Here is a 27,751-nt window from a genome sequence, read left to right on the forward strand (position 1 = left end):
CGAATATTCGAATATTATTATGATGATATCAGTATGTTATCAGTGGTGATATATGCACCTTGGGTAGTTTAGTGTTATTTTTAGAATACTATAAAATTAATATTGTTAATAGTATTAAAAAAATGAAAAAACGATATACCGAGCTCGTATAATGTTAAAGCCACGAAACAATGTAGAATGAATGGGTAGGTACGCAATGTTAATTTGCGTTTACCTAAGACACAAACGGCTTCATCGGAACGGCTAACGGGCCAACGTGGACCACAGTGTCAGTCACCAGTGAGTCCCAGTACGAATGTGGATATAAAAAACTTTAAAAACGAAACGCGCCATGGTAAAAATTATATGTACAATGTTTGCAGTGTGTACAGAAGCAGCCATTAACGATACGCGCTGCCAAACGCGCGGATAGGTAATAATGCTTATATTATTATGTCTATCAAAATTGTACTTACCGGTATCAAAAATCGCCTGATCCAAAAACAAAAACCCGGAATAAGGAAAGCACTTGTTAGGAGTCTAGAAATACAGTAAAACCTCGGTAAAACGGAACTTCGGTAAGACGGAAACCCCGGTATTACGGAATATTTGTTTGGTCCCGTTTCAAATTACATATAATTTTATCCCGCTAAGACGGAAACCTCGCCAAGCCGGAAACGGACACGTTTTTGTAATGAAAGTTGATGAAAACCCTCGCTAAGACGGAAATATAACACGATTTTCGTGTAATAAATTTATTTTCGTACTGTCGATACCCATAGATAATCGATATACGAGCGCGTACGATGACATTAAAAACTAATAAAATTGATATGTATACACTACCTATACAATATTATTATCTGAGTTGCTTGGTTCAGTATCAAATCGTATATCGTTACGTTCGTGTCGTTTACGTCGTTGAGTTTTCCGTCTATCGTTTAAAATGTCGAAAAAAACAACTCTTACGCTATCGGATAAAATAAAATTAATCGAGTTAAAGCAACATGAGAATCTTTCAGTGAAGGAACTTATGGTGAAATTTAAGTGTGGAAAAACGCAAGTTTATGAGGCAAAAAAAATAAAGACAAACTAATGGAGCAGTGGGTGAGTTGTAAAAATTCTGGTAAAAGTAAAAGAGTGGTGTCGGTGGGATATGAACAAGTTGAACGAGATTTATACAGGTGGTTCATCAATTGTCGGTCGAAAAGTTTGCCCATCTCTGCCCATCACCTAACCTAACCTAACCTATTATACAAACAGAGGCCACTAAATTGGCAGAAAAACTCGGAATCAGTGATTTTAAAGCTTCAAACGGTTGGCTTGACCGGTTCAAACGACGGCACAATATCGTCTGCAAACAAATCAATGGAGAAGCAAATGATGTAAATCAAGATACAGTTGAAAATTGGAAACGCAAACTCTTAGTTCTCATTAAAGGGTATGAAGCTAAAGACATTTATAATGCCGACGAAACTGGTCTTTTTTTTAGAGGGATCCCTACCAAGTCTTTAGTAATAAAGGGCGATGCGTGTGTTGGTGGTAAAAAATCTAAGGATAGGTTAACTGTATTAATGTGTGGGAGCATGGCAGGTGAAATAAGGAAACCTCTTGTTATAGGCAAATCCATGAAACCTCGTTGTTTTAAGAATATGAATATTGCTTTGTTACCTGTGACTTGGAAATCTAACAAGAAGGCTTGGATGACGGCCGAAATAATGGAACAGTGGTTGCAATATTTCAATGCAGATATGCGATCACAGAACAGAAATATTTTATTATTTTTGGACAATGCGACATGTCATCCTTACATTGAACTGTCTAACGTGAAAATTCATATGCTACCCCCAAACACCACTTCGGTTTCTCAACCGATAGACCAAGGAGTTATTTACACCTTTAAGTCGTACTATCGTAAATTTATGTTACAGTCGCTTGTGTGCAAAATTGATAGTTCTACTTCGGTTCACCAGCTTGCTACTTCGATAACTGTGTTAGATGCTGTAAATTGGATTTCTTTATCGTGCAATAGTTTAAAAAATGAATGTGTACAAAATTGTTTCCGTAAAGCTGGATTCTTGATTGATGGATCGGACGTGAATCCCAATGAGAATGCCCTGACTGAAATTCAAGATATCTTTGCTGCACTTGATTTTGACCAAGAACCATTTCTGCACATTGATGACCAACTTGAGACGCAGCAAACCCATGATTCGGCTTTATCCATGGTTGAGAATGAAAGTGAAAAAGACGAAGACAACGACGAAAACCAATATGAAGAACCAGAAAATATGGTAAAAGATTACAAAACTGCTATCTGCTACCTCGAGGAACTACAAAAATTTTCCCTCACAGTATCTAATAGTGAGCTTTTGGATTTTATTTCGAGAGCCAAGGAGTGTGTGGAACGCGACGCCTTACAAAATAAAAAGCAAAAATCAATAACCGATTTTTTTCAAAAAATATAATTATGTATTTATTAATGTATACTGGCTGAAAATAAATACGTAATAAATAAAATATATAGATGAATAAGTATAAATATAAAATTAAATAAAAAATATAAATTGTATGTATTATGTATCAACTGGTTTAAAATAAATATATATGTAATCTTTAATTTTATTCAATTAAATTTTTTGAACCCCGTCAAGACGGAAAAATATCATGGTCCCATGCGATTCCGTCTTATCGAGGTTTTACTGTATTAAAATGTGCAAAAGAATCACCAAGCTTTCTGTGCATATACATTATACAACCTTCTCGTTCGAACGTTGGCCGTAGCCTGATGTTGGATAACACGGTATGGTTCCGCAAAGCTTAGTTATCCTCTCCATTCCACTGCCGAGCGATAAGTTTTAACTAATTAAGGTCCAAAGGGCATTTAATGTTACGGACAGACGGTAATAAAAGATACAAAATGTGCAATTATACTTCCTAATAAAATAAATAACATATAGATACGTAATATTATATTAATCAATACATACATATATATATATAAACATGTACCTGTAGTGTATATATAATAATTATTTGTTATAAGAAAAAAAAACGTGAAAAAAAATGCAAAAAAAACATACACTTCGTATAGATAGTCGCCGCCCAAAGTGCGTATGACGGATTCGAATTCGGACCTACCTAGACACCTACGTTTGGGGAACCTACGCCTAACCTATCGAGCCACAGTTTGAGTTGCAAATTACTGTCAAAACTTCAACAATTAAGCTGTGTGTCTATTATGTTTGAATAATAAATGTATACAATATATACCTACGTTTATTTAATCAAAAACATTTATATATCCCATACTATAAAATGATGACCTTAGTTATAACTTGACGTTAAGAGGACGCCACACGGGCAAAAATACCGTACAAAAACATGCCAATTTTGTTCCAATAATACGGCTTACTGAATGGTTTTAGAGCAAAATACCTTTATTAAAAGTTGTAGAGGAGAGTTATATCGGGTGACGTATAAGACTCGATTTTTGATATTTTAATTGTTTATACCAATTATTCGCAAGTAAAAAAGTGAAAAAAAGTCAAAACGCAAAACGATTTTATCGATTTTGAGAAGGAAATATCGAAAATCGAGTCTTATACGTCACCCGATATAACTCTTCTCTACAACTTTTAATTAAGGTATTTTGCTCTAAAACCATTCTGTAAGCCGTATTATTGGAACAAAATTGGCATGTTTTACAGTAAAAAAAATTTAATTACGGCCGTCATGTGCTGCTTTTGTTTCTAGCGGCAGCGTTTGTCCCCTCCTAGCTCCGACATCCAGACTCGCCGGCCGCCGGCAGGTCAAAACCGGTCTGTTATCGGCGGTCCGCGCTTCGCACGTCGTTGCATTATTTTTATATATACCTATTACGTTCATATTATTATTTACGTGAAATAAAACATAGTATAATTATGCTCGATTTATTACGATGCCCGTGACCGTCCTTGCATTTCCGTATTGCCGTGACATCCGCGGCTGTGAGTAAAAACTTATTTTTTAGTTCCAAAAACACGGCTGACTGACTGGGTTTAGATCAAAAAACCTCTTATAAAAGTTGAAGAGGAGAGTTGAATCTGTTAACGTATAGCACTAGATTTTTGATATTTTAGCTTATTATACCAATTATTCACAAATCAAAAAAGTGAAAACAAAAAACAAAAAATGCAAAACGATTTTATATATTTTGAAAATGAAATATCGAAAATCGAGTCCTCTAATTTTATATAAAATATTCATAACAAACTCTTCAAAAACATTTAAAACTAATTTCTATAGAACATATAATATTTATTGTGTTAAAAATATAAGAATTTATAAAAACTAAAACTCATTATTTTATTATTATTTATTTATTACGGGCAGTGAGCCCAATATAATGTACAAAAATATATAAATTCAACCTAAGTGGGTGTTTCAGTTACCCAACTTTACAAGTAGCAATTTTATAGAGATAATAGTAATAATAAAAAACACACGATATAGTATATAATGAGACACATATATTAAAATTTTTAGGTACATAATAGTAATAATACAATTTTGTTTTTAATATCTAATAAACAAGTGAGGGTGCTCATTGCCAAGGCAAATCATAAAATAATTAGTGTATTAGATATCTTTACAACACAACTATACAAATTAGTAATTACTTTAAAAGTAACAAATAAAATTGAATTTATAAAGGTGATGCATTTCAATCCGATTATACATTCGATTATTTGAACAATTTCATTAAAGTATGTTATAAAATAAAATATATTTATACAAGAACATTTATACAATATATAAGTGTAGAAAAAAGTAAGATAAACATATACCTACATACTAATTATTAACTTCCGAAAAAATAATATAAATGTTGTGAATGGTATTTGACAATTATATAATAATATATAATATCAGGTATACGTACTAAGAACCTTTACTAAATTAATTTTTAGAACTTGGAGGATTGTAACTTAAATTAATGTTTTCTATAGCTAATTGTTTTGCTTTCCTATTTAAATAAAATTTTGCTATAAAATATATTAAAAAAACTATTATTATGACAACTAAATATTTGTTTGTGTATATAAATTCATACGTTTTATCTACAATAAGCGAATTTATTAACATATCTTGTTGGTCTAATTGTTTATTTATTGTATTGAACGCATCTTTATTAAATTTAATATTTTTTATTTCATCGAAGTGGATAGGTTTGGGATAGGCCTGATTAGAAAAATTGAATACATTACAGCATGAATCATTTGTAAGAGATAAGTCTACTGGAATTGAGAAATATGTTTGATTTAATACTTGTTCAGTTTTTAGTACACCTTTCGAGGTGTAAGCAATACACCCAGACTTCAAGTATAACTTTCCAGAACTTTTAACTTTAATTTTTTGAGTGAAAGACTGTTTATTACAAATTATAGTAATTGTAGTGGGTTTTTCACATACGAAAAACCAATGATTTTTGAAAAATGAGGGATACCACATTTCTGTTTTGAATTCAGAGATATAAGTATCACATTGAGGTGGTTTAGTTAAAGAATTTTTTAGTAATTCTGTTACACATGTGGGGTCCGTGTCACAATTATGTATAATTTCATTAAATCCACAAACAAATATTTTATCCACTACTTTACAGTTATTTAAATCTGGCCATATAAAATATTTGGTCATTATTTTGTCCATTAACAAATACATAGAATTTTTAGTCATATGCAGAAATTGACCATGTTCATTAATTGGAATGTAAATAGGTAATATGTAATAAACGTTGAAATTTTCTATAAGGCACAGAGGAAATTTTAAAGAAAAAATAAATCTGTCATTTATTGTGTGCATTTCAATACTTAATATTTTGAATATTTCTTGAATATTATCCTCATCAAATTTAACAGGGATTTTCAAATCATCCGGGAGTATACTCTGAATATTTTTTATTTCCGAAAGCAATTGGTCAGGTGTTATTATAAACGCATCTACTACATTATTCTGTACGTTAGAAATTACTCTTTGCAACCTACTAATAAACATGTCCAATTCAAATATTGTGTTTTCTAAAAGAGTTATCGAACTCAGAATAATGATTTTTCTGTCTTCCTTAGCTATCTCAATAATCAATTCGTTCACTTTTTTCTCGCCTTCTTTCATATTTGCATCAAATATTTTCTTATTTTCATTAAATGATGTAACGGAATCATTAAAATTAATTATTGTGCTTTTTAGTATAGATATCTGATCATGAACAATACGCATAACATCTTTCTCATTGTTTTCTAATTTATCGATCGTACTATCATATCTTCGTACATCGTCAGCATCGGCTACTCCAAACATCCATTTTAATGCCGTACCCCCAAACTCAATAGATCGCTTAACTTTTTTGTTATGTCTACCCATTTGTACAATTAAACCTATCTCGTTTTCCAATCTGTTCGCGTGTTTTTTTAACTGATACAAAGTTATAGAAATGTCTTTGAACGCAATTAGTTCAATTGAGTTTAACATTTGTCTAATATTTCTAAGACTGTTATTTAAAAATTTTAAATCCATATATGTGTTTACTGTCCAACTACTTCCGCAAGCTCTACCATTACCTATGAGTTCGTACTGCAAACCCGGGCTATCGCTGGTTGATGTTAATTCGAACAAGTCTTCTTCATGGTTACCAAACGTCGTAGAAATTTCTATGGTAAATAACAACAGCAGTATTTGATAAACGACCTTCTGAAAGTCCATTTTTTTTTTACTTTTTTTCTTCTGTGTCCAATAATTATATTTGACGTACTATGATCGTATATCTACAACAATAAGATAAAGTAAATTTAGATCATGTGTAATAAGTATGAACAAATAATGATAATACAATAATATCAATAACACTAAGGTCATGATTACATTTTTTTAAACATAAAATTTAATTTAATAATATGAAAATTTGTTGCATTTTTCTTTTTATATTTTTCAGTATATTTGGCTTTGTTTGTTTTACTTGTAAAAAATTAAATTTATTTATGAAAAACACCTCTAAAGAAAAACCTAGGAAATCTAGGTATAAGTACATAAAGAGTCACCAATTTCTATAAATCAGGCCCCAATTGTGGGATCGACATGTATAACAATTAATATTGAAATCAGAGTTTGGCATCATCGTTCGAATACAATTTTATTTAGATGATTATTTTGATAATATTTTATTCGAATAAAAAATTATTTTGATAATTATAATTTTACAATTATTCGAATAATTTGAAAACAATATTATTCGAATAACAAATGATTCGACTAATTTTTCATTCGAATAATTATCTAGATAATATTTTGCTCAACTCTGATTGAAGTACCAAAATTAATTAAGAATTGAATTTTAAAAAAAAATTGGTAAATAAAATCAATTTTCTTACCTGTTTCAATGTTTGAATTTTGCTTGACGAATGCTGTCGAATACCAAAGTCCGTTGATCTTTTAACTTAAAGTAGTAGAATGGCGTTATATGTTTATAAGAAACTATTCAAATAAACACGGAAAATAAAGGATTGTCGAAACACTGTGTATTATAACGTACAAAAAAATTGTTTATTCTATCTTGAAGGCTTGCATTCGATGGTGTACTATGAAGTACTGATCAGTAAAATGTATTCGATAACGCGCGGGATATTGAATATTGTTTGTTACAATGATATTATTATTATATTATAATTGATATTATATAGACTAATATTGTATTGTATTATAATTAGTATATTATTTTCATAATATACTTATTAAGCATTCTAAATTATTAACTTTTTAATGCGTTTGATAATAACCAAATGTCTAATGACAAACGCAATTCTGGCTGTCAGATACTTTTATCTAATAAAATATCAATTAATATAATTACTTATATTTGGACATATAATTAAAAAATGATTATAGCATGATATTTCATCTTCATCGTAAAGATATCGTAGATAATTATAATATATAATTATCGTCCAATTAAGGAATCAAAAACATTCACATAATATATTATGAGTAACGCATTTTATCAAACTATAGTTAATTTTTTATTTGACTACTTATGTTCTGTATACAATATATCTAAATATATTGATTTTACTCATTTAGTTTAGAAGTAGTTAAAGTGCGTCGTGCGTGTGTTTTATTCCGTTTAAAAAAATTCGTTTTTTCTTTATTGTATGAAAATGGCTTTGCAAAATATTTTTTTGCTATCAAATCGCTCAGCTTTAAACTTAAAAGAAGCCATTAAATTACTTAAAAAACCAAATTTAAATAATGATGACGTAGTACAGTGTTATAACTTGGAGCCAAAATCAGGTTTGTGGTATATGTGTGGGTACAATCAAAGTTCTGCTGACAGCATTGAATGGCAATCAACAGGCACTCGTTCATTGCCTAATGAAAAAAATCCCACCGTACTAGTCGAATACTTTTCATCCGAAAAAGTGAATAAAAGTGTATTTAGATTGACGAAAAAAAACGAATATGACGCTGCCTTGGTTAACTATTCAGATGTGAACCCTACATTTGAGAAATTAAAAAGAACCCGTATTTCTAAAAAAAAATCTATCAAAAATATTATGAAAAGCCGTATCAGACTAATAAAAAAATATAGTAACTCTGTTTCTATTGTTTCTGATGAACTAATTGGACACGAACCTGCAGAAAAACATGTCAGGTAGGTACAACAAACATTATGAATTGTTCTTCTTATAATTGTATTGTGCCTAAATTGATATTATTTTTTTCAAGCAACAATTTTGGACCATATTTAGGATATGATGGTTCCCTTCCAGGAGGTTCTACCTTTGTGCAGTCTACAGTCCATATAGTAGAATCTGCTCCGAGTGCTCCGATTTTATCACAATTTAAGTAAGTACGTCCTTCTGATTTTACGCACTTTTAATATCAACACTGTGCCATCGTACATTTACTTATAACGGTCGAATTTAAAGTTTTTTAACGCCGTGGTTCGACATGGTACATTACGTTACTTTTTTTAGGGATTTAAATATTTCACCAATTATTGACTCTAAATACATACAATCACCGAACAAAGATTTTATTCCTAAGAAAGAGTAAGTGTTTAGGTACTACTTATTATTTTTTTTAGGCTAGACAATACATTTTTATTTTCCTAAATTATAGTGCAGATATTATGATTGAACACGTGATTACGCCTATAACGTTATCGTCGAAAGTAACTGAATGGTCAAATGAAGTTAAGTAAGTTTTTGTATATTTTTGTTCATTACTTAGTTGACAATATATATTTTAATTTTTAACTCTTATTATTATTATTATTTATAATATATTACACTTTATAGTGATTCCAATGCGTCTGAACATAGTTTGAGTATTCACACAATAGATGATAGCTTATCATCAATTAACACAAATAAATCAAATACTCAGTAAGTATGTCTGTAAGGTTAAATCAAAAATTGTATTTGAAAATGTTATTGTGTATATAGAATATAATAATATATTTTAAAAGTTTCAATAATCCACAAATAATATAAACGACATTGATTAAAAAAAAAGAATAAAACAATTTAGGTACATATTTAAAAGAAATATAATATAATATAATAAGAAAAATCCATATACCCATAAATTGCTCAAAATTAGTCTAAATATTTTTAATTTTTAGTACTTACGGTTATTAGTTTTTGATTAGCAAAAAATAAAAAATTCGTATGCCAATTTGTTCATTGACGTGTAAATATCCAATGTCCAACTTCGAACGCTCGTAAAAAATTAATTTAACTTTTATTATCATAATTTGAATACAATGAATGCATTAAAAATGTTCATTGTTTTAGAATGTTAACTGGTCGGAGAATTGTCAACATGTCTGATATAATAGAACAAATTAAAAAACGGCATAGTGGTCCTTATGGTTGTTCGTTTATTGACACGGAATATGAATCAGAAGTGAATTATGGATTTCTATCAGTTTTTACTTTTAAGTGTAAAATGTGTAATATTAAAACTAGACTACATTCGGAATATATTCATAATTCAGAAATGAATATTAATAATGCTGCGGTAAATGCTTGCCAAGCTATAGGTATTGGACATACACAGTTAGCAGAACTATCAGGATTTCTTGATTTGCCTGCATTGTCGAGTACTGGTTTTTTGCGTGTTCAAACCGAGGTAGCTGAAATAGTTCACGCTACAGCTTGGGACGAAATGAAGAAAGCCGGTGAAGAAGAAAGGAGATTGGCAATAGAATCTGGTAACTTGGATGTGGATGGCATACCAATTATTACAGTGGTCGCGGACGGGCAATGGTCCAAGCGAAGCTATAAAACCAAGTACGATGCACTATCAGGCGCGGTACGTACTTATTATCTAAGTACCTATATATGAAAAATATTTTGAGTTCATCCAATGAACCTATTTAGTATTTATTATTTATATTATAGTATATATTTATTTTATTAATTTATTTAATCGATTTATTTATTATATATGTATTTGTTTACAGGCATCAATAATTGGTTATAGAACCCAAAAAGTTTTATTTGTCGGGATTCGAAATAAATATTGCATAATTTGTCAAAAGTCTTCAAGTATGAAGGATAAAGAAAAACCTGTACATACATGTTTCCTCAACTGGAAAAAGGCTTCAACTTGCATGGAAGCAGATGGTGTGCTACAAGGATTTTCCAACAGCGTTGAAATGCATGGTCTTAAATACAACTGTTTAATTGGTAAATTATCAGCTACATTTGAATTTTGAGCGGAGACGGTCCGTCCAAATTTCGTAGAATTTGAACGAAATTACTGTCCATAAAAATATTCACGTGTTTATTATATTAATAATAATAATGATAATAATTACAATAATAAATAATGTTTTAATATTATAAGGTGATGGAGATAGCAGCGTCACTAAGCGGTTAGCCGAAAGTCGACCATATGGCTTTAACTTTACAATAAGAAAAATTGAGTGTAAAAACCATCTTATGAGAAATTATGCTTCAAAACTAACAACACTAGCTAGAAATTCGAGTTACCCTCTTCGTGTTCGCAAATTTATATTATCAAACATTAAGAGATTTAGAAGTGATGTTCAGATGGCAGCACTTCATTGGAGAAAAGAAATCAATATTACCAAAACACAAAAAATTAAAGGTATCTACCTATGTCCTATTTATAATAATTTTGGAATTTGGTTGGAGTAGGATAATAATTTATTTTAAAATGTGTATGTTGTTATATCATATAGTGTATAATATTTTGTACTATTGTTGACCAATTTACCAAAATTTCTTTATTGCATAAAAAGACTAAAATATATATAATTGTAGGTCTGAGGAGTGATTTAATCAATGCACCATATCACAGACTTGGTCATCATTCAAATTGTAGGTCATATTTTTGTGATCGATCAAAACAAATTCAATTAAATTTAGTCCCAGAAGCTGAAACTAGTGGAATGATGAGGGAAATAGTGAACATTGCTTCAAGGCTTGTAACTAATGCGGAAAGTTTATTAGAAAATAAGACTTCTAATATCTGTGAACAGTTTAATTCTGTTATTAATAAACACGTTGCCGGAAAACGATTAAATTTTAGTAGTAGAGGTAATTATAATACAAGAGTAGAAGCTGCCATTGTGTCATTTAATTCCAAACAATATTTAAGACAAATTCATAAAACATTTACTAAATGTAGTCCAGGTAAAATGCATATTTACGTTTAATAAAATAATAACTTTAATATAAGTTAGCTACATAATTATTTTATTACAGGAATATTTGGAAAAAAGTTTTTGAAGAACAGTGAAAGAATACGACTTAATACCAGTAAAAGAAGACAATTATTTCCGGAAAAAAGAAAAGCTAAAAAATCTAAAATGGAAGGAGAAGACGAAGATTATGGACTGGCTGAACCTTTAATAGAATTTTTTTCATCAGAAGAAATGGAAAACAAAAAAATTAAATTTTTAGAAAAATTAAGTCGAGCTGATGTAAAAAAAATCGAATTTGAAACTCGAGACCAAAGCAGCAGTGAAATGTGGTACAACGAACGTAAAATACGACTAACAGCTTCAAGATTTGGTCAAATTTGTAAAATGCGGCCAAACACTAGCTGCAAAAATGTAGTTCATAATATTTTATATGCTTCTGATAATCTACAAACAAAATCGATACAATATGGTAGAGAAATGGAGACTTTAGGTCGTCAAAAATTTGAACAATTGTCAAAAGAAAAAGTTTATGAGAATGGTTTGATTATAGATCCAGAATTTCCATTTCTAGCTGCCAGCCCAGGTAACAGAACAATATTATTATTTTACTACCAAAATATTAGTTAAATAAATTATAATTTATATTTTAAAAATAATAAAAATTAAATCACAAGTTAAAAATGTACAAATGTAAAAATTAAAAGTCTAAAATATAATAAATATATAAATCTGAATAATTACCCCCAACATAGGGAGGCTGCTAATACATTTTTTGTAATATTCAACATATTTTATAGACGGTCTTATTGGTGAACATTATTTATTGGAAATAAAATGTCCATATTCTGCTCGTGATTCAAACGATGCCATTGAAGCAGTGAACAGTAAACTTGTAAGTATCAAATTATGCTTAATTATAATTTTAGGGGTGTATGCCAACAAAATATTGCTGGTAAAATATCGTGACCAAAATATTATGTTAGAATAATTAAATTGCTGCTATATTTTATACCGATGATATTTTTTTCATGCGACGTGCAATATATTGGTTTTGCGATAATATTTTTATTTGCAATATGTTGTCGATAATTACTTAGTACCTTAAATTTGTATTTAGTTTTATAAGGTATACGGTTAAATATCGTTAGATTGTAAGAGTTTTAGCCTTCGTAACATTATGTTGTGTGAAGTGTGAACGTTATTTTCATTTTCATTTTGATTTTATTTTTAGCTACAATATTGCAAAGTTGAAGGGCAAAAAATTAAATTGAAAAAAGATCACGTATATTACTACCAAATAATGGGACAATTACACGCTACTAAAAGAGAAAAATGCTTTTTTGTGATATACACGGCCAAATGGACCAGTATAGAAGAAATATACTTTGATCAATCATTTTGGGATTCCAAAATGTCTGAACCGCTACAAAAGTGAGTCCTTTTTTTTAATAATTTGTACACTCTGAGTAATTAGATAATCTTTCACACGAATGCAGTCAATAAAATGATTTATCTATTTTACCTATTTTATTAATATATTATATTTTATACTTTATTATATTTTGTACTTTAAGGTTTTATATGAAGTCTTTATTACCCGAAATTATTGATCCACAATTCCCTAAAAGAATGCTGAAATCAGATATTCGAGAACCAGACCACATAAAAAAAAAAATGATTATAAAAAAAAATTAATAAACTATTTAAATATAATTTAAACTAGTTGAATGTTTTTTTTATTTTTTAATTTCTTAGATTGCAACTCAGTAAGTTGTAAATCCAATTCAAGTAGTTTATTTATGGCTGATTAAAATGTAAGAAGAGTTATACCGAGTGACGTATAAGACTTGATTTTCGATATTTCATTCTCAAAATCGATAAAATCGTTTTGCGTTTTCAGTTTTTTACTTGCGAATAATTGGTATAAAAAATTAAAATATCAAAAATCGAGTCTTATACGTCATCCGATATAACTCTCTTCTACAACTTTTAATTAAGGTATTTTGCTCTAAAACCATTCAGTTGGCCGTATTATTGGAACAAAATTGGCATGTTTTTGTACGGTATTTTCGCTGGTTTAGCGTCCTCAGTGTAATATAGAATAATATAAATAATAATATGTATTATAATCAATGGTTTTATGGTAATACATTCGAAAATATGGGTAAGTATAAAAATTAAATACATAATAGTTATGTCTATATTGATATTTTTACAAAAAAAATGTAAATCGTAAGTTATTGTACGTGTAAAATATTGTCAACTCGAATACCTAAAATGTTAGTACTAATAGTACTACAATTAAAGGTACGGTAGAAACTAGATTTTCTTGGCAACATAATATTGTTATATACAAATAGGTATACAATTGGGCAGACAGTGGCTTTAATTAAAAGATGGTTAGTGCATAAGAGCGAATATTTAAAATATTATGGTGGCAATGAATTTAGGTGTATGCATTTTATTTCGATTCGACACATCACGGACGAACGTTCATAAGATAATAAACAACGCTCCCGAACGAGCAATTCGTCGGTCGTTACACGGCTGTGTGTAGTGGGCGCGGCTTAAACGTCGCGTGCTTGCGGATCACGAAAACACCTAACAGCGCATTCTCTTGGTCATTGCATGGTTTCGTTTGCCCGTGTGGCGTCCTCTTAAGCAATATAATGCGTTATAACAATATCAAGCGGGATATGTCGATATTCAATATTCGTACAAACCCCCATTACAAAAAAGCAACGGACTACGAACGCTATAAAAATTCTGCCAATTACGCTACGAACTACGAACTACGGATGAGAAAAGATAAAAGGTGAGAAAAGGCGAAAAACAGCGTAAAAACGAAAATTTTTTCGAAAACGTTTAAAAACCGACCGCGGCCGCCGCGGCGAAGGTACGCGATTGGTCGCGCTATAGGGAATCGACGGGATAGGTCCGGCGGACTGGGGAAACGAAGCGGTGTTTAATTTTTTCCACCATGAGATCCTCCATGAATTCCCTATAGATCAGCTGTTTTTCTTGTGATTTTATAGTATTAGATATTTTATAATATGACAACATTGACAACTGATAACAGGCGCACACCGGCCGCCATCTTGTGCGCCACACAAAGTTGCTGACATACCTTGTTATTTTATCATGGTTTTGGTTAACACCTTAACGGCCGGAAGGTAAGAGACGGAGGCGTTGTTCGTATATTCTGATACGCGCTATCGACTTCGCGTAAACAGGTGACGTAGTACAGCGGTGACGGTTACGCGTGGAGCAAACGCAAGCATAACCGATCAGGGTAACTAATGGCCACGTGGGGAACAGTCATTAGTTCCCACAACGTCTTGTCATCGCTGCTGATAACGACGTACCCAACAGTCAGCATAGTTAACATAACAAGGTCGTCGTAGAGGAGGTTCCACAGGTCGAGCCCCAAAACTGATCCTTGCGGAATGCCGCAGCTCATCACTCTGCTGAAACTTCCTTCGTCGTCTGCCACAGGTAACTCGATTTTCCTTTCGGACAAATATGCTTCCGCATGCGGAGCAGGCCAGCTGGAACATTTCTCGAGCTGGCTGCCCTTAACATGTGGTAATACTATGTAGAAATCCCTCTTTCTTGCACCGCTTTCGATTATGAAGTATACAAGTAAAACTAGTAAAATTATTACTATCTTGACAATTTTACTCTTCACGTCGCTAATAGAATAGTCACGTTAAACCAGCGCCTTTGTCTTTAATTTTTCAAAATTACCAATATTGTTTGCATCTCTTTCACTGCATTTTGCATCCTGTAGGGAATCAACAGTAAATGTAGCCCATTGCGAATTTCATATCAGCCATATAGTTTCATATAGTTTTCTTTTGTATGCGAGGATCCCCTTGTTGGGCAACTCCCAATCGTGCCCAGAATTCTCTGTGAATGTCCACATATACAGGGTCCGGTTATCCGTGAGCTGTGAGCTTATGTTCGATAACGTAGTCATATTCTATGATTAACAACGCCATCTTGCTTAAGCGAGAGCTCTTTTTATCTAGTCTTATCTTTAATAAAAGTCATAGTTCTGTGGTAAAGAGACAGAAGCTGATTATCTGCAAAATTTTTATTTTTCAAGACTAGTGGTTTTAACTTTTTAAAAAATCAAAAGTAACTAAATGTGAGTTTCGGTTTGCAGTATTGGAGAAAATATGTTTTTTTTTTTCATTGCAAATTTAACATTATTTTTAGTCGTAATTATCCTTATAAAATATAATACAATAGTTGATTAATAAATTTATAATTAAATAAAAAAACAAAATGCAGATATCAACTTTTGCCGTAAACATTTTCATGCAAAAACCATATAACATATTATAGTAATTGTATTTATTATTATAATAAAGAAGTAGGTATAATATTAATACTAATGAATTTGTACAATCATTTTATAATTGTTAGAATGGAAAAAAAAGTGGCAAAATATGTTATATGAATTGATGCCAATAAATAATAACTGATAAACTAGATTTAAATTATCATATTTAGTCACGAAAAAACTCCATCACAAAGTTGATTACTCAATAAATAAATCATGTTTTTCTACAATAATTATACGTGATCCATGAAGATAGTATATTGGTAAAACATTGTATTACTCATTAAATATTGTACCTGGAGATACCATATTTTGAAACAATAAAATATTCATCTCGACGCTCAGTTAATAAAACGGCACAAGAAGTGGGACCTTACTCCTTTGTATAAGTGGATGAATTTAAATACATTGGGGTCAACATAAGTCATAAACACAAAAAATAATATACATAATGAGATCCAACTGAGAATAAATAGGGCAAATAAGGCATATTTTGCCATGAATAAGATGCTGTCGTATATTATAGACAGTCGTCAAAATAATATTATTTAATATATATGTAATATAGGTGGGAATATTTCAAATTGTAAATTATTGACATAGGTCAGGCCAGCGAAGCAATAATGTGCTGAGGCGACAATAATATTTTCTATATAACACCGCCGTACGCGCAGGCACGGCCCCCCGTTGTCGCTGAGTGATTCGGCGAGGACGTAGCTACGACGTGCGTGTGAAACGCCGATCGTAGTACGGGCTAGGCGATCTGAATTTGCTAAGTGTTTTATTTATGTTTGTTTTAAATACAATAAAAGTGTTTCCGACCTGAAAACCCTAGTTAAACAATATTTTAGTCATTCTTACGTTCTTACCTTTTATAGGCACAGCGCCGGGATATACGTACTATGTGTCAATGAAGTTTTATTAAACTGAATAGTGCCAAGGTATATGTAATCTTTGAGTCATTTCAACTAGATAGGAACGAACTAAGAATTGACAAGCGCCTACCATCGTACCTCAACGAGTTAACAGTGCCATTCTAATTAACTTTAGAGAGTGTCATTAACTAGAGAATACGAGGGTAAGGCGATAGTTGGTTTACCGCGTATTGTCTAATACGGGTGATACCACAGAGTGGCGCCCAACGGGGTTCTTATTCACGGGCGGAGACATTTTTTTTTTTTTGTGCGTGTGCCCTGGTACCTCAACCTTGGCACGTTTACTTTTTCGAAGTGTTTATGTACGAGAAGTACAACAGTTTTTACATGTGGTCTGGGAAAAATTCCCTTGGCACACCAATTTTTTTGTACAAGTGAAGTACGACAATTGTGTACGTTTTGGGTAGTAAAACCCGGAGCAAGTTTAGTGTTTTTACCTGTTAAAGTAAAATATACTTTTTGTGTGTGTTTTGGGGTGCAGTAGTAACCCAGAACGCAATTTTATGCGTGTGTATACCGAGTGAGTAACACATACGCGTTCGATAAATTTTTCCTACGGAAAAAGCAACGCTTGTACCTCGTGAGTACACCAATATATAATTTTTCGTTTTTTTTTTTTGTACAAGTGAAGTGCGACTAATTGTACATTTCTGGTAGTGTAACCGGGAGCAAATTTTTAGTGCTTTACAAGTTAAAATAACAGTTATAAGAGTTTTGGGTACAGTAGAAACCCAGAACGCAATTGTGTGCGTGTATACCGATTAACTAACAAATACGCGTTCGATTTTTGTCTTACCGACAAGACAACGTTTGTGCCCCGTGAGTACAATTTTGCTAACCGTGCGTCTACACATATACGCCAAGGTGAGCAACGTTTTGTAATATACTTAAATATTAATATTAGGATTGTAGATTAGTTTTTTAATAATTTAAATAATTTTTATTAGTTTAATTTTCGTTCGCCCTTTAAAATTGTATTTAGTTTATTTCAAAAAAAAAATATATTTTAATTTTAATTCTTAAATTATCCAAAAATTAAGTAATTATTGTTAAGTATAAATATATTAATAAAAATCAACTTCTTTTATTACAAAATTTTTCTTTAATTCAATTAAATCTTAATATGATATGAATGACGAAGAGCTTATAGCCTTAGGTTCGAAAATTACTAAATTAACAGATATTTATTCACATAAAAAATCAGAACTTATTGAACTATGCAAATCTAAACAATTAAAAAGCGTAGGAACCGTAGATAATCTAAGGGCTAGATTATCAAAATATTATAAAGGGATCACAGAATTAGACGACATTGAAGAAACCTTAAGCGAATTACAAAAACACGAAGTTCAAGAAAATTCAATAAAAGATAAAATCGACATTAAAGATTTACTCATACAAAGTGAATAGTGCCAAGGTATATGTAATCTTTGAGTCATTTCAACTAGATAGGAACGAACTAAGAATTGACAAGCGCCTACCATCGTACCTCAACGAGTTAACAGTGCCATTCTAATTAACTTTAGAGAGTGTCATTAACTAGAGAATACGAGGGTAAGGCGATAGTTGGTTTACCGCGTATTGTCTAATACGGGTGATACCACAATGCTCAGCTCAAGACTATTACCCAAAGGTACGATAGTAATGTATGCATGTGAACGTGCTCAACAACATAGGGATACGAATAAAAACTACTCACTTTTGAAAGGAAAATCCTACGGTAAATTCACGGACCGACTTGACTTCAAAATGGTGAATATGAGAGAAGAAAAAATGAAGATCTGGAAATGTTGTTTAGTTGGCCAAATATTAGATTATAAAATATATAAAGATATGAAAATTATAGTAATTAGTATTACTTTATGATCACTTTAAAGTTAAAAGGCAATTTTAATATTAAAAATATTTTTGATGTTATTTTTTTTTAGTGCCACAGGGACAATTGTTTCAACTTTGTAGAAATAATTTGCAATAAATGTAAAATGGCGAGATACTGTTCGGATGTTTGCCAAGAATATTTGAATTTGCTTATTAACTAACAATACTGTTGTCTTATAATATTATCAATGTCCCTTTTCGTCATTTAGAAACTGGTGATCAAAACATGCATTTCACTGCGAAAAAAAAACTAATTTTATATTTTGGTGATTATTACTATTATGACTCATAAAAAAAGTGTATAATATACGTTTGTGGTTGCTTATTTATATTATTTGGTATATAATATTTTATTGTTTGCATTTTATTAATAAATTGTGGTTATTACTATAGGTACTTTCTTGAATTATTATTATTTTTATGTTAGGTACCTAATTTTCTTTATAAAAAATTTTGGTAAATTGGCCCATCGTCCTTTCGATCCTCGGACAGGATAGTGTATTATTACAGAACCTACTCGAATTAAATGCAATAATTGCATTTGATAAAAAACGATTCTGAGCAGATGAACAATTAAACTTTTGTTTTTTTCTGTTTTATTTATAGTTATCATATTTAAAAATCATAAAAATAAAAAAAATATTTTTACTTGTACCACTTTTCGTGAAAATATATACAACATTATTTGGTAAGGAAAATAGAAAAATAAATTTCAAAAGTACCTATTTTATAATATGAAACTTTATTTTTATTTATTTATACTTAGGTAATGATGAATAACAAAAAAATAAAAAATGTAGTAAATATCTGTTATAGTTAATAATATAAAAACAAAATAAAATATTAATTATCAGCCTTTTGATTATAGTTAAAAGTATAAAAATGAAATAAAATGTAATATTAATTATCAGCCTTTTGATTACCTACTTATTACTTAATATTAACATGATTTGTATCTTGGTAAATATAATTTAGTAATAATAATATCACAATGTTTTAACTATAGATTATAATAAAAAGTAGAATAGTATCTAGGAATTATATTTTTTTCAAATAGAGTAAGTAATCCTTTTTTCTTTTTTTTCATTTATTGGTAACTTGGAATCATACAATGAAAATAACTGGCCAACTTCATTATTTTCATTACTTCTTCTTGTTATTCTTTTAGTTTCAATTTCTGAAAAATCATCTTCACTAAAGGAAGTTTTGTAAAACATTTTGTTAGGATACAGCTTTTCTAATTTAACTATGCGTAATTCTCCAATTTTCACATTTTGATTTCCAAAAGCTAGGTTTGCTTCCAAACTTTTTATGTCAAAGAAGTCTTCGTGAGTTAGCTCAATGACCTGATAAGGCTGTCCAGTTTTTTTTGATGTTCGAATTAGAGTGAAGTATTGATCTGGGGTATATATTGGACCTCCTTTCAAAGTACGACTGACATTTTTTTCAATTACTGAATGAACGGAATCTCCTTCATTCTGGGTATGTCCTTTGATTAAAAATGTATGAGTAATGCTATTAATAAATCCTAATTTTTTAATTGCATAACGATACATTGCTATCATGAATTGATTTTTCTGTTGGCCACAGCAATTGTCTGAATAAAATACTACATCAATAGATTTACCCACAGCAGTAGCTTTTGGTTCCAATTCTTGTAGATACTTGAAGACACAGGTACCAATTTCATTGACTCCTCTTTGTCCCTCTCCTTCATACCAAACATAACATTTTACATCTTTGGTATCTTTTAAATTACAAATGGTAAAATTATAAACAGATAATTTAGACAAGTAATAAAATCCAGAAGCTTCTCCTCTAGGACATGAAAGTACAGCTTGTAAGTCATACACTGCTACAAATAAACTGTTTTCTAAATTATTTTTATCTTTTTTTTTTTCTTGCCTTGAAAGATCTTTCTCCATAATGTGACTTTCATATTTTTCTTTTAAAATTTCTCTCTCATTTTCATCACTGTTGGTAAAAGCAACACAATCTTCACATTGACCTTTTTTTGGACAAAAAAATGAAATATTATACTCAGTATTAAAAATTTTATTATACATCAGATAATTAGCGAAAGGCATATTATTTTTTTTACAATCACATACATAGTCTCTGTGTAGTTGGGCCACAGTTTTTGCACCATCAATAAATTCCCTAGTAGAAACTTGGCGACAATAGTGACTTTCAATTCGAGGTATGGTTTCTATGTGTTCCTTTACTGATTTTTTAATGTTTTCATCTAAGTGGAAATGATGTCCATGCTTACCACGAAAGTCAACTGAAAGTATTCCTCCAGCAGTTTTACTGCTCACTGTTCTGATTGGACGGTCTGATATGTTTAATGTCGATTAAAAAAATTGTTTACATACTCTAATTTTATTATTTATAAGAGTAAAATAAAATGCGTGATTATTTCCTCGTTTGCTCCCCTCTCTCACATATCTGTATTTAGGAACAATAGTATCCATTGATCTTAATAGAAATTCACGCTGTCTATGTAAGTCACCTAATGCCCAATAATCAGTAAACAATTTTAACCTTTGATCTTCACTAATTTTTGTTGAACACTGTAGCTTACATATTTTATTATTACATGGTGGTCCTATTTTTTTCGCAGGTATCACAATATTACTACTAGAGCATGAATTGTATTATTGAACAGTGTTTCTGAGACGTTTGGCAATTGCTTTTTTCCATATGGTTGGATCAGCTAATCTCTTCTTACCTTTAGTTGTAACTGGTGCATTTTGAACATTATCCTCAATGTTTTGGTGTGTTGATTGACTTGAATAATTATCACTTGAATTTTTGCTTGTCAATGAACTATTAAAATCCGGATCCTTATCAGAATCATCAAACAAGTATGATGAACTTTGTGAACTATTATCTTTATTAACTGAAGATGACTCTTTAATTAAAATTAAAACAAAACAATTATTACAGTAAATTAATAATATAATATGTTGAAAACTATTATTTACTTTGTTCAGAATCATCTATATACTCTGGTGCACATTGTGAACTATCAACTATATTATTGACAAGAGTTGGGTCTTTATCTAAAATAAAAATAAGATTATAATAGCAACCCTACTTTCAAATTTCAAAAAATTATTATAATTAACTATTATTACCTTGTTCATAATCATATTCTGCAGACTTTAGTGCACATTGTGAACTATCAACTATATTGACAAGAGTTGGGTCTTTATCTAATATAAAAATAAGATTATAATAGCAACCCTACTTTCAAATTTCATAAAATTATTATAATAAACTATTATTACCTTCTTCAGAATCATCTATATACTCTGGTGCACATTGTGAACTATCAACTATATTGACAAGAGTTGGGTCTTTATCTAAAATAAAAATAAGATTATAATAGCAACCCTACTTTCAAATTTCAAAAAAATATTATAATTAACTATTATTACCTTGTTCATAATCATATTCTGCAGACTTTAGTGCACATTGTGAACTATCAACTATGTTATTGACTAAAGTAGGCTGTTTATCTAAAATTTGACTTTGATTTTCTAGCCAGTTTAAGACTTTTTTTTTGCTCGTTAGATCAATTTGTGTCTCAGAATAATATGACAACTCTATAATAAATTAAAAAACATTAAAAATAATTTTTGAATCATAATAGATTAATAAGTTGTTTACCATTTTCAGCATGTATCAATTCCCAAGTACTTTGTCCCCGTGTTGAACAGCTTGGATTAATAATTGTAGATTTTTTTCTAGCTAATTTTAGTATAAGTTTATTTCGACTAGCCTTTGTATTTATCATCGTATAAATATTATAAATAAGTAAAGAACAATGTTACATATGTAATATTCTCGGTAGCTTGGTACCTACTATCGTAGTACTGATAGTAGATAAGTGGCTGCCAAGATATTATAGATGCAGGTCGCAGACAATTTGACAAAACTGTAATTCGGCATAAATCGGATAATAGAAACGAAGTTAAGGGTTCTTTCTGTATATTACATTTTAATGTCTTGGGTAAGAGACGGTAGATATTAGGAACTCACTGAACCATAATTTGCTCTGTATACGACAGATGTTCAAATATAAAAATATATACTATGTGATTATTTTGATTACAACGCTGTACGCTGTACGCGACGATAGTCATTATAAAAATATTAAAATTATATTAAAAAGATTATTTCAAATTTAATACACAGAATTATACTGGAAGTCATAATATGCGTGGGCTGGAACGATGTTCACACCAATCACATCCGTGAGCCGAGATACAGTATCTATAGGCAAGGGGTACGGGGAACTTCATATATAAGGGAGCCCGAATCGGCCTGTTTTCAGACGTGTACTACCACCCATTAGTGCAAGCACCTTCACGCCACTCTGTACGAGCATATTTTGGACTTAGAAAAATTATCAACAATATAATAAAATTCCCAATAAAACAACAACTGTCTTTTATTTATTATCAACCACGACTTCAACATCAAACAAATTGTCTGCGACCTGCATCTATAATATCTTGGCAGCCACTTATCTACTATCAGTACTACGATAGTAGGTACCAAGCTACCGAGAATATTACACTGGCGCAGTCGAAAAAGGAGGTTCAAGGAGTTTCAAGACGAGGCGAGCAGTCGAAGCGGCGGATTTAAATTCCAAAGGCGAGTCTAGCAGTCAAGGCTGCTACATTCAACTTCGGAGATCCAGTACCGACGCAGCGGCTACACCACGTCAGCAGCTCCACGGAGGTAACAGTTGAGGTCTGATCAACCAAGGCGACTCCGGAATCAACGAACAATTCAAGACGGGCCAGCAGACAATCAAGGAAAATGAACACAGCAGTGGCAACAACGTTGTTGTGAGTATATTAATTAAGTGAAGATAGATAATTAAAATTAAAATTGTATAGCTTGAAGTGCACGTCTCACGTTGATACATATATATCAGCGTTTATTTTATACTTGGTGGTGGTGTAAAATATTAGGGAAAAATATTCGAATAAAAATAAATAAAAAAAAAAAAAAAATAGGAAACAAGCTTGGGAAGAATTATATACGTATTTTATGATAGACAGCTGTAGACTGATCTAGGATTTTTATGGTAAATAGACGGCAAGGACCGATCTAAGATTTTTTTGTGATAGGCAGCAGGGACTGACCTAAGTATTTTATGGTATTTTGTGATAGGCAGCAGGGACTGACCTGTGAAGAGTTATATTATAAACTCTGCGCGGCAAGTACGATAGGTCTAGCTCAGGCCGAGGCAGATATAGTGAAAAAACAAACAAAGAAACAGGTCAGTCCCTGCTGCCTATCACAAAATACCATAAAATACTTAGGTCAGTCCCTGCTGCCTATCACAAAAAAATCTTAGATCGGTCCTTGCCGTCTATTTACCATAAAAATCCTAGATCAGTCTACAGCTGTCTATCATAAAATACGTATATAATTCTTCCCAAGCTTGTTTCCTATTTTTTTTTTTTTTTATTTATTTTTATTCGAATATTTTTCCCTAATATTTTACACCACCACCAAGTATAAAATAAACGCTGATATATATGTATCAACGTGAGACGTGCACTTCAAGCTATACAATTTTAATTTTAATTATCTATCTTCACTTAATTAATATACTCACAACAACGTTGTTGCCACTGCTGTGTTCATTTTCCTTGATTGTCTGCTGGCCCGTCTTGAATTGTTCGTTGATTCCGGAGTCGCCTTGGTTGATCAGACCTCAACTGTTACCTCCGTGGAGCTGCTGACGTGGTGTAGCCGCTGCGTCGGTACTGGATCTCCGAAGTTGAATGTAGCAGCCTTGACTGCTAGACTCGCCTTTGGAATTTAAATCCGCCGCTTCGACTGCTCGCCTCGTCTTGAAACTCCTTGAACCTCCTTTTTCGACTGCGCCAGTGTAATATTCTCGGTAGCTTGGTACCTACTATCGTAGTACTGATAGTAGATAAGTGGCTGCCAAGATATTATAGATGCAGGTCGCAGACAATTTGTTTGATGTTGAAGTCGTGGTTGATAATAAATAAAAGACAGTTGTTGTTTTATTGGGAATTTTATTATATTGTTGATAATTTTTCTAAGTCCAAAATATGCTCGTACAGAGTGGCGTGAAGGTGCTTGCACTAATGGGTGGTAGTACACGTCTGAAAACAGGCCGATTCGGGCTCCCTTATATATGAAGTTCCCCGTACCCCTTGCCTATAGATACTGTATCTCGGCTCACGGATGTGATTGGTGTGAACATCGTTCCAGCCCACGCATATTATGACTTCCAGTATAATTCTGTGTATTAAATTTGAAATAATCTTTTTAATATAATTTTAATATTTTTATAATGACTATCGTCGCGTATAGCGTACAGCGTTGTAATCAAAATAATCACATAGTATATATTTTTATATTTGAACATCTGTCGTATACAGAGCAAATTATGGTTCAGTGAGTTCCTAATATCTACCGTCTCTTACCCAAGACATTAAAATGTAATATACAGAAAGAACCCTTAACTTCGTTTCTATTATCCGATTTATGCCGAATTACAGTATCTAAATTATAGTACAGTAGAATTATGTACCTGTGTAATTTGTTTTATTGTTAAGTAGTAACTTGCTTACTACACATACTATACAATTATAAATTATCTTATACTTAGGTAGCTTAGAAATTTATAAAAAAAAATATGAAGAAAATCATTACAACTAAAAATAATGCATAAACAGTATAAAAATAAACTTACTTTTATAATGAAAAACGTCACAACACAAAATATGTCACTATTGACACTATTATTTAAAATAAATATTTATAATTTTGTATTAACTCAAAAAACGCCACTTTTCATCATAAACGGTTTGTGTTATCGACGAGTACCGGATCATAACTGATAAGATGTCACTTTTGAACAAAACGGTATACCAAATATGTGATAATGGAAAAGTGGCACTACTGTGATCTAGTGGACATTTAAAATATTTTGTCTTGTATCATTATTCTATATGAAAGTATACATTCCAAAGAATTGATTTTTGATGCTAACTAAAAATTCATGTTTTTTGAGTTGTGTCATTATTCTTGTGCATAGGCGAAATGTATGAATCATAAATATGTACAGTGGGTTCCACTTCATGTCATCACTTTGGTGCAGGTCATTTTGATTCTATTAACCGGTTGATTCTATAAAACATTTACAACATTTTTTTCATAATTCAATCTTTTAATACAATTACATATTTAATAATTTATAACATATAAAATTATTTATTTTTACATTTTTTTTATTTAATGGTTCTATATTTATTTAGTATATATTAAGTAAAAAATATTTATTAAAAAATCATAATCGTTTAAAATATATTTATAAATACCTACCCTTCAATGCGTTATTTGATATTCGGTGTATGATGTTCTAGATTTATCTTAACTTTTCTGTTGCCCGGAATAAAAATTCTGATTCGCAGCAGTATATTATCATGTAGGCAATCTACCTGCGGTAGATCGCGGACCGCGTGCTGTTTGTACATAAGTGTAAGATTTAACTCTAAAGTATCAAAGTTATACCACGTTTGTCGTTTTTACTTAATTCCACCTACGGTGGATTAATATAATCAATTAATATAAAATCCTAACCTAACCTAACCGTATTAAAATCTGATGAATAAAAAAAAACCAAATTTAATCCTTTTTAAATTAGCCTATCTTCTTCCCAGAGGTCTAATCTACACACAAACATTCATTTATATATATATATATATTGACAAAAAATAATAATACAAACTTACAAACATGCCGATTAACTAATAGCAATCAATATATAATACACTATTATTATTTCTATTTTTATTTTTTCTGGTCAACAGGGGTATGAAAAATAGATTATAGATAGTGGCTGATTCTCAGACCTACTGAATATGCATATAAAATTTCATAAAAATCACCAAGCCGTTTCAGAGGAGTATGGAAACTAACATTGTGACACGAGCATTTTATATATTAGATTATTTATAAACGATATTTCTTTTCTTTCCTAACTCAATTAACCGTAATTTTATTACTATAGGTCAGGGATGGCAAACCTTTTAAACACTGCGTGCCCAAAATTACCTTTTTTTTTTTTAGAGCGTGCCATGAAAAAATTATATTTTGTTATATTATAATTCGATTGTATAATTAATGAAAAAAAGGTTAGTTTAGGTACATAATAATAATAAATAATAATAATAATTATAATAATATTGCTTTGTTAATTATTTATTTTGATGTGATTTTTGTTGTTGAACACTTGATGCCAATTTATTGATACTTGGTTTATAATTAGTAACTTTTAATAAAGTACATGCGGCACTGCATTCATCAGTTAGTCGGTTTCTTAAATCAGATTTTATAAAATTCATTTCTGAAAATAGTGACTCGCATGAATAAGTTGAAGAAAAAATAGACAAAACAGCTAATGCTACTATTTTTAAAGTGGAATAATCTTTTGGAATTTCATTCCACACTTTCAAAATCTTGTCCCCTATGTTTACGACCGATTGATTCGCCTACCGCCCCATCACGCTGAATTTCTTCTAATTCATTTCTCAGTATAACGAATTTTTCTTTCCATATGGTACTCGACTGAAAATCTACAAGCTGCATTTCAAAATCATCTAAATTCAACCATTCTAACACTTTTAAGTTGAGTTTTTCTAGTGGCAATGTGTCTGGATAAACAATAATTTTCATGGTTTCTTCAAATTCTTTAAACTGAGTAAAGCGTGTAGAGAACACATTCATAGCTGTCCCAATAATATTTGAATATTCTTGGATAAGATGAGTAATATCAGGTTTATTGAAAATTTCCAATTCCGAAGTATACTTTTTAAGGTTAGGAAAATATTTGAAATT

At 30.8% G+C, this 27,751-nt stretch overlaps 4 protein-coding genes across 4 annotated transcripts; 2 read left to right on the plus strand and 2 right to left on the minus strand.

Moving 5' to 3' along the window:
* The first annotated feature begins 1,074 nt into the window (after positions 1–1,074).
* On the plus strand, positions 1,075–2,447 carry LOC132952147 (tigger transposable element-derived protein 6-like). The gene is made up of 2 exons (XM_061024327.1): positions 1,075–1,189; positions 1,243–2,447. Exons 1-2 carry the CDS (start codon positions 1,075–1,077, stop codon positions 2,445–2,447), a joined length of 1,320 nt encoding a protein of 439 aa, XP_060880310.1.
* Positions 2,448–4,466: 2,019 nt separating this feature from the next.
* LOC132936815 (uncharacterized) lies at positions 4,467–7,789 on the minus strand. Its single transcript, XM_061003593.1, has 2 exons — positions 7,386–7,789; positions 4,467–6,782 (listed from the first exon to the last, which is right to left on the minus strand). The coding sequence occupies exon 2, from the start codon at positions 6,718–6,720 to the stop codon at positions 4,921–4,923; it is 1,800 nt and encodes a 599-aa protein (XP_060859576.1). The 5' UTR covers positions 6,721–6,782; positions 7,386–7,789; the 3' UTR covers positions 4,467–4,920.
* A 379-nt stretch (positions 7,790–8,168) lies between these two features.
* On the plus strand, positions 8,169–13,886 carry LOC132936814 (uncharacterized). Its single transcript, XM_061003592.1, has 13 exons — positions 8,169–8,662; positions 8,737–8,856; positions 8,988–9,062; positions 9,133–9,210; positions 9,312–9,398; positions 9,810–10,329; positions 10,481–10,706; positions 10,867–11,130; positions 11,307–11,678; positions 11,751–12,272; positions 12,487–12,581; positions 12,921–13,120; positions 13,264–13,886. The coding sequence occupies exons 1-13, from the start codon at positions 8,169–8,171 to the stop codon at positions 13,382–13,384; spliced, it is 3,174 nt and encodes a 1,057-aa protein (XP_060859575.1). The 3' UTR covers positions 13,385–13,886.
* A 5,973-nt stretch (positions 13,887–19,859) lies between these two features.
* Positions 19,860–20,997, minus strand: LOC132936816 (uncharacterized). The gene is made up of 2 exons (XM_061003594.1): positions 20,962–20,997; positions 19,860–20,858 (listed from the first exon to the last, which is right to left on the minus strand). The coding sequence occupies exon 2, from the start codon at positions 20,773–20,775 to the stop codon at positions 19,900–19,902; it is 876 nt and encodes a 291-aa protein (XP_060859577.1). The 5' UTR covers positions 20,776–20,858; positions 20,962–20,997; the 3' UTR covers positions 19,860–19,899.
* Positions 20,998–27,751: the final 6,754 nt, after the last annotated feature.

The sequence above is a fragment of the Metopolophium dirhodum genome, chromosome 1 (genome assembly GCF_019925205.1).
Source record: "Metopolophium dirhodum isolate CAU chromosome 1, ASM1992520v1, whole genome shotgun sequence".
NCBI lineage: Eukaryota > Metazoa > Arthropoda > Insecta > Hemiptera > Aphididae > Metopolophium > Metopolophium dirhodum.

Coding starts and splice junctions, on each gene's coding strand:
- LOC132952147 (XM_061024327.1), top strand. CDS start 1,075: ATGGAGCAGTGGGTGAGTTGTAAAAATTCTGGTAAAAGTAAAAGAGTG. Junction 1,190..1,242: donor CATCAATTGTCGGTCGAAAA/GTTTGCCCATCT, acceptor TTATACAAACAG/AGGCCACTAAATTGGCAGAA.
- LOC132936815 (XM_061003593.1), bottom strand. CDS start 6,720: ATGGACTTTCAGAAGGTCGTTTATCAAATACTGCTGTTGTTATTTACC.
- LOC132936814 (XM_061003592.1), top strand. CDS start 8,169: ATGGCTTTGCAAAATATTTTTTTGCTATCAAATCGCTCAGCTTTAAAC. Junction 10,330..10,480: donor ACGATGCACTATCAGGCGCG/GTACGTACTTAT, acceptor ATTTGTTTACAG/GCATCAATAATTGGTTATAG. Junction 10,707..10,866: donor TAAATACAACTGTTTAATTG/GTAAATTATCAG, acceptor TAATATTATAAG/GTGATGGAGATAGCAGCGTC.
- LOC132936816 (XM_061003594.1), bottom strand. CDS start 20,775: ATGGAGAAAGATCTTTCAAGGCAAGAAAAAAAAAAAGATAAAAATAAT.